General features: G+C 32.2%; 1 protein-coding gene across 1 annotated transcript; it reads left to right on the top strand.

Annotated features, from left to right (window-relative positions):
• The first annotated feature begins 249 nt into the window (after positions 1 to 249).
• Positions 250 to 2,245, top strand: LOC123700385 (cytochrome P450 6B6-like). The gene is made up of 2 exons (XM_045647586.1): positions 250 to 1,610; positions 2,064 to 2,245. Exons 1-2 carry the CDS (start codon positions 257 to 259, stop codon positions 2,243 to 2,245), a joined length of 1,536 nt encoding a protein of 511 aa, XP_045503542.1. The 5' UTR covers positions 250 to 256.
• Positions 2,246 to 6,986: the final 4,741 nt, after the last annotated feature.

A 6,986-nucleotide genomic window follows, 5' to 3' on the forward strand; every position in this document is an offset into this window, starting at 1 on the left:
AGAATACATTTAGTCCATTGAAATGTTACATTTTTTAGGCCTAACCTTGCGTTTTTTAGTGGACGCAATTTTATTTTTTATGTGTAGGGGCCAGGGGGGGGGGTCAGTGTGAAGCTAAAACCAAGTTTGTGGGGTGATTTTAATGGACTAATTAGCATTATAAATTATACATATGGACAAAAAACCTTTATTTAAAGGCGCGTCGACAATTTCTTCATCGCAAACAGTTTTGAACACTGGTCTGGTAACATTCAAGATGATATGGATAATTTTGTCGTTGACTTTATTCCTACTTTGTCTAAATTTGACCAAAAATTTCAATTATTGGAAAAAAAAAGGAATAAAATATATTACACCATATCCTTTTGTTGGAAGCATTATAGACATTTATTTGCTGAAGCAAAGTCCAGCTCAAATGGCTGAAGATATTTATAAAAAATACCCAAAGGAAAAAGTCATTGGGTTGTTTCGATCTTCTCAGCCTATGCTCATAGTCCGAGATCCCACAATAATGAAGAGGATATTTAGCACGGATTTTCAATACTTTTATTCTCGAGGCCTGAAAATTCACAATGAAGAGCCAATGCTCCGGAATCTATTTTTTGCGGATGGGGATCTATGGCGCTCGCTGCGAAAACGTTTGACGCACGCTTTTACCAGTGCGAAGCTTCGTGCAATGTATCCGCTAATCGAACAAGTTGCTGTGCGGCTCCAAAAGAAAGCTGTAGATATATCTGAAGAAAATGGGATATTCGATGCAGAAGAGTTCATGGCTAGCTACACCACTGACGTCATAGGCAGCTGCGGCTTCGGCCTCAACGTGGACTCCATAAACAACCACAAATGTGCTTTCAGAAATCTCAGTAAACGTTTGTTTAAATTTGGTGTACGAGAAATATTCTTTATGATTTTAAAAGATAATTTACCGCAAATATTCGGAAACTTGAAATATTTTCCCGAAGTAGAAGAGGATATAATTAAATTAGTGAAAGAAATCCAGAAAAAACGTAACTTTACACCGTCTGGCAGGAATGACTTTATGGACATTATGATTGAGTGCAAAAAGGAAGGTGCCATCACTTGTGAATCTATAGAACGGACTGAAAGCAACGGCAAGCCAACTACAACTACATTAGAAATCACTGATGAACTAATTGCTGCTCAAGCGTTTATATTCTTGGCCGCTGGATACGAGACATCGTCTTTCGTGACGAGTTGTACGCTGCACTACCTGTCGCACAATTCAGATTATCAGAGAAAGATTCAGCAACAGTTAGACGAAGTTCTAGAAAAACATGACAACCAACTGAGTTTCGAAGCTGTAAAAGAGATGACATATTTAGAGTGTGCGATGAAGGAGACGTTAAGATTGTTACCTGCGGGAGGATTTCTAACTCGTGAATGTGTGAAGCCATACTATATTCCTGAAATAAATGCGACGATAGACAAGGGTGTGTTGATAATACTTCCCATACAGGGCGTGCACAGGGATCCTAAATATTATGCGAGTCCTGATGAGTATTTACCAGATCGCTTTTTATCAAATGACATTGGATCACAGGAGGGATACACTTATTTCCCGTTTGGTGCAGGTCCTCGAATGTGTATTGGTAAGTGAAATTTAATAACATAAATGTACACTTTATGATGTATGAAATCATAATCTGTACGATATTTCATTTTTTTATGTGACTGCTTCGTCAGAGTAAAGCGTCAATTTACTAGAAAGCACTATGTCATTTTAAATCTATACTAATATTATATAAAGCTTAAGAGTTTTTTTGTTTGTTTCAACGCGCTAATCTCGGGAACTACTGGTCCGATTTGAAAAATTCTTTCTGTGTTACATAGCCCATTTATCGAGGAAGTCTATAGGATATAATAAATATCATCTCGCTAAGACCAAAAGGAGCGGAGCACTGCGTGTAAAGCGGGTAAAATCGCGGAGCACAGCTAATCAGTAATATACATAAATATAATGTTATTTTCAGGGTTATTTATTCGTTTAAAAAACTAAAATGTTACCAGAGGCTTAATAATTGAGAGTGTATCTTTGTTTTCAGGTGAGCGTTTGGGCCAAACTCAATCGATAGCCGGATTGGCAGCCATATTATCGAAATGCTCAGTGACGCCTGCTCCTAATACAAGGAGAGACCCCAAAATTAGCCCTTTACCAAATATTGTTCAAAGTATTACTGGAGGTCTACCACTTGTATTCAAAAAAAGGACATCACTAGTCTCCTAGTCTCTAAATTTTGTATTGGAGTGGAATGTCAAAAAATTCATAAAGATATTTAGTGCGAAGAAAACAGCTATTCCTATAATAGAAGTATTAGTAACTAGCTACTCGCTCCGGCTCTGCTTGACGTATCTTTAAGTTTTACAAAATTAATCAGTTAGGTACCTAATCCAAGCAGAGACAGGTTCAAAAAACTTAAAATCATTAAAATCCGGTCGTTCTTGAGTTTAGTATAATTGGTTCGACGTGCTTTTGAATATTAGAATAAAAAATATTAACTAATATTATGTGTAAAAAATAAAAATATCGTTATCATAGTTTTAGTAAAACCACAGACTCATAATAATATACTACGTTTACAAGTAAAACTATATTATGTACCTGTATAAGATTGCATTCGTATTCTGTTAGTACCTATATGTTTGAATGGGATCTAAATCAACCTGGGGAAATTGTAGATATACTATATTAGTACGCCTGTAATTGTTAATAATTACTTCTTATATAGCAACATATTACATGAAAATGCTTTTCATGGGATCTCTATTACTACTGAAACGTTTTGAAAAAAGTTCAACTCCAAGAAAGTTAGATTCCTGTGTGACTTTAGCCATTTACATTAAATATTTGTTCTTAATTATATAATATTTTAACATAACTGTCATGTAATTTAACACCAAGCATCGTCTATACAAATAAAAAAGTAATTATTAACTGTTTGCATAATCAATGAAATCAAAAATTTTAGATTTCGAAAAAAGTAGTCTGAAACTGGATGTCCTTGGGCCGAGTGGTTAATACATAATTAAAAGTTCAAATACATACAAAAATTTATTTTAGGTATGTTAATCAATTAAAATTAGAAATGTAATTTGGTAAATAAGATGGCAGTATTAATTAATTTTCCTCCGTCTTGAAAGTTTAGGTAATAATAACTTAATCCCTGATTCCCACGCCCCAGTCCTGGATTCAAAGGGTAATTTTTCAGACTTATGTCTTAAAATATTACAGTCTGGTAATAATAGTGCGTACCTGTGGTTACGTATCTGTGTGTAACGTATTAATTGTATTATCTGTGTTAATTTGTAAATTGTTTATTAATCTGTGAGCGTTGTTTAAAAATAAAACATTTTTCACAAACCGTTGTTTTCTTTTTTTAATAAGTAGATGTTTCTGATACTGAATCAAACTAGACTCTTGAATATGTCAGCGCATTTTGAATTGCATTTTGAATTGATATTTTGAATTTTTAAACAAAACGCCTATAATTTTTGTAGGCAAATTTGTCGCGCAACGTATCTAACATATGTTACTTTATCCTTCCTTATATAATATGATAGTTAATTAATAAACCACTTTAAGTAAAGTTTTGCTACCGTTATTTTTTTGTCAGTAAGTTCAGAATAATATTGTATGCATGATCCACGATGAGACGCTTAGAAATTGAAGTGGACCCTATATACCTTGTGGAACTTCACATTCGTCGCTGGCATAATTCGATTTGTAGGACTTCGTTAGACGTTACTTATTTGTTTTTAAATCTCACAATCATACCTTTTTGTGTTTCAATATTACAAAACATATACTTTGAGCTTTTCAATAATATGTTGTGATTCACGTAGTCGAAGGCTTCTGACAAATCAAAATATTATAAGCGAATATTATAATGTCAATCTATAAAATTAAGATAAATAGCAAAGTTGATAGGTACTAAAATTATTGGAAATCTGAGCAATTTGGATTGAGTTCGAGTGATGTCTACCCACGTAGCACACGTAGCATTATAAATTGGGTATCATTTAAGCTATCACCAATTTAATTAGTTTTGTGTTTCTTAAATAATATGGTTTGTCCTCAAAATAGTAGATCTGTCACCAAAATGTAGTCACCAAACAATGCAAAATCAGTTCCACAATAAATCACCTAAAATCCTGAGATATAAGGTCTAGTACCAAATAAATGTTTTGTATGTATTATAATAGCTGTGTCCTAATAAGTATAAGCAAACTAATTTAAAGAGATCACCAATAAATCATATTATGTTACTAGAAAATTGCATTAAGTTCAAATAAAAAATTAGGGTTGTCATCATCGTTTCAACTAAAAGATTCTGCTACTTAACTAGACTCCCAAGGTTCTAAATTTCCACTGGTAGTATAAATTATATTTAAATAACATTTTTAACAGAATAGTATATAAGTAAAACAATTAAAGTAAAAATAATCAAACAAATAAATTAACTAAAACAACAAATTATCCACAATGATATCTAATAAAATGCACCTACAACAATGAACGTGAAATCGCGAATGAAGTAAACTTGCATCTCTCTCAATCATTAGAGTCAATTTTTAAAGCGCGCCAATTTGTCTCCGCCCCTTTGATCATTTTTTCATTAAAATTATAAATTGATGTATTAGATTGGTAACGAATACTATTAATTTAATATCTGAACGAAATAAAATGTTACTACTGTATTGGTGACAAAATATCAAATAAAAAGGAGTCGCAGTCAGGGATCGATAATCGATTTATTTGGTGACAGATCTACCATTCTGAGCACAGAGCTATTATTTAAGTAACAAAACTGTTATTATAAGAACGAAGTTTATATTCATGTAATGCAATATAATTTTATTGGTTATCGATCTCTTATTTTACACACATATTAACATTAATTTGATAATTCATACCTGGGAACAATTTTTGTTTATCTGAGAACGAAAATATTTCGTGGTGATAGATCTATTTATTAGGTGATACAACTTGATGACAAATATAAATTTTGGTGATAGAAAATATAGTTCCCTTATAAATTCAATTTACTTTGTTCTTATTAGATATTAAGTATATAAATTCAGTAGATACAATAGGTGCTCCTGTAATATAATTTGATGTGTACAAAAACTTATCGTGAAACGGTAAAATATGTAACAAGCCATTCTTAGCTATTGGTAATTATATCTAGAATTGGAAGAAAACTCATACATTATAATGCAATAATGCATCGCTCTGTAGTCTCGAGTGCGCAGTCTAGTAAAATGTCTTCTAAATTCTTTTTATTTTTCTTGTCTTTAGTAGTGCTTAACATTATATATAATTATTATAATGGTCGAGGTATGTTCTGATAAATTGGGTAATACTTTTGTAAGTTTTTTTTTCCGTTGACAAGAAATTTAATTTTATTAGGTGTTTCATGCTTCGATTTCAATAATCGACGCATGTATACGTAACTGTCCAATTTTATATCATTAAGGGCCGATTTTTCAATGCTTGGATAAAACTTATCCGTCCAATAAAGTATTAGACGATAATATTAAAATGTCACGTAAACTATCAAACGGGCAATTAGAATACCTACGTTTTTATGGTAGTTTTATACATTATTCGACGAATAAGTTTTATCCAAGCATTGAAAAATCGGCCCTAAATCTAATGTAGCATATTATCTTAAAGACATCTTTTATGTTAAGGTAAGAATAAGGCTTTCTTTGATTAAATTATTGAGAAAACATTTTTAGATCCATATTATTTATCGGGATATTGGCGTGATTCAAGAACTCGCAGAAGTGCTACTATAAGGGAACTCCGAGATACCACACAGTATTGAAAGCAAGAAAATTCTAACTACTTTTATTTTAATGAAAACAGATGAGCCACTCGCAGCTGACGACGATTAAGACAATTTAAACCTAATGGGCCCTTTTCATAATGGGAAGCGTTGGGCAAGTAGAGGCAATCGCGATAGTGTAGAAGGCCTTAATGTCTGTGATCGGCCGTTGTTGGTTTAATGCTCTAAGGTTATTGTTATAGATGTTTATTCATAGTCGCCGTATTGGCGGCAATCATCGACGATCATTTTGCAGGCCAACGCTCTCGATAATGAGGAGGGCCCATAAGAATGTAGTTTACATTGTGTAAAATATGTATCATGTCTCTTAGTTAAGGATAAATATAAATTGTACCCACACAACATTCAAATCAATACAATAAAATAAAAAGTGAATACTATATACTTACATTATTCCATCATTAATTAAGAAACATCCTCGTACTTCAAGGAATATAAAAAAAGAATTATCGAAATCGGTCCACCCGTTCACACGTGATGCCGTGACAACGCGAAACGGGTTTCATTTTTATATATTTAGAGAAATATAAATACATCATCGACATCGAAAATGCTGTCTCCGAGAACTGCCCATACAATGTGTTTTTTTATTTTAGCTTTTAAACTAGCTTTCAAATTGTGTTTCATATTCTGAGATTATTTAGTAGTGTAGTAACTACTGTGTACGTATTTTATTATCCAGTTATCCACCCCTTCTAAATGACCCTAAAATAACGTTTATTGTGTGTGAAAGAATGAAATAAAGATATTTTTATTTTTATTATTTATCTTTTTGGATAACGAGGAGTATCCTATTAGCATCTGACGTATACAGTGGCGAGCAAAGAGAATACAAATACATACTACGTGAGAGTGGTGAGTTGCAATTTGCAAATACGCCTTAAAACAGCTTATCTTTAAAAAAGTATGGCCATAATGGAAATTCATGCAAAAAATAAAACGAAGCAATTCATATTATAATATTATATTAATATTTACAATACATTACACATATTATTTAATGTACTTGAAACGATAATTAGCACGAACGCACAAAAAAGTTATTAAACTAATTACATATTACTTGAAGACTTTAAAAATGAAACATTTCATTGCTTTTCGTTCTCAGCGCTGGAC

Source organism: Colias croceus, chromosome 19, assembly GCF_905220415.1.
Source record: "Colias croceus chromosome 19, ilColCroc2.1".
NCBI lineage: Eukaryota > Metazoa > Arthropoda > Insecta > Lepidoptera > Pieridae > Colias > Colias croceus.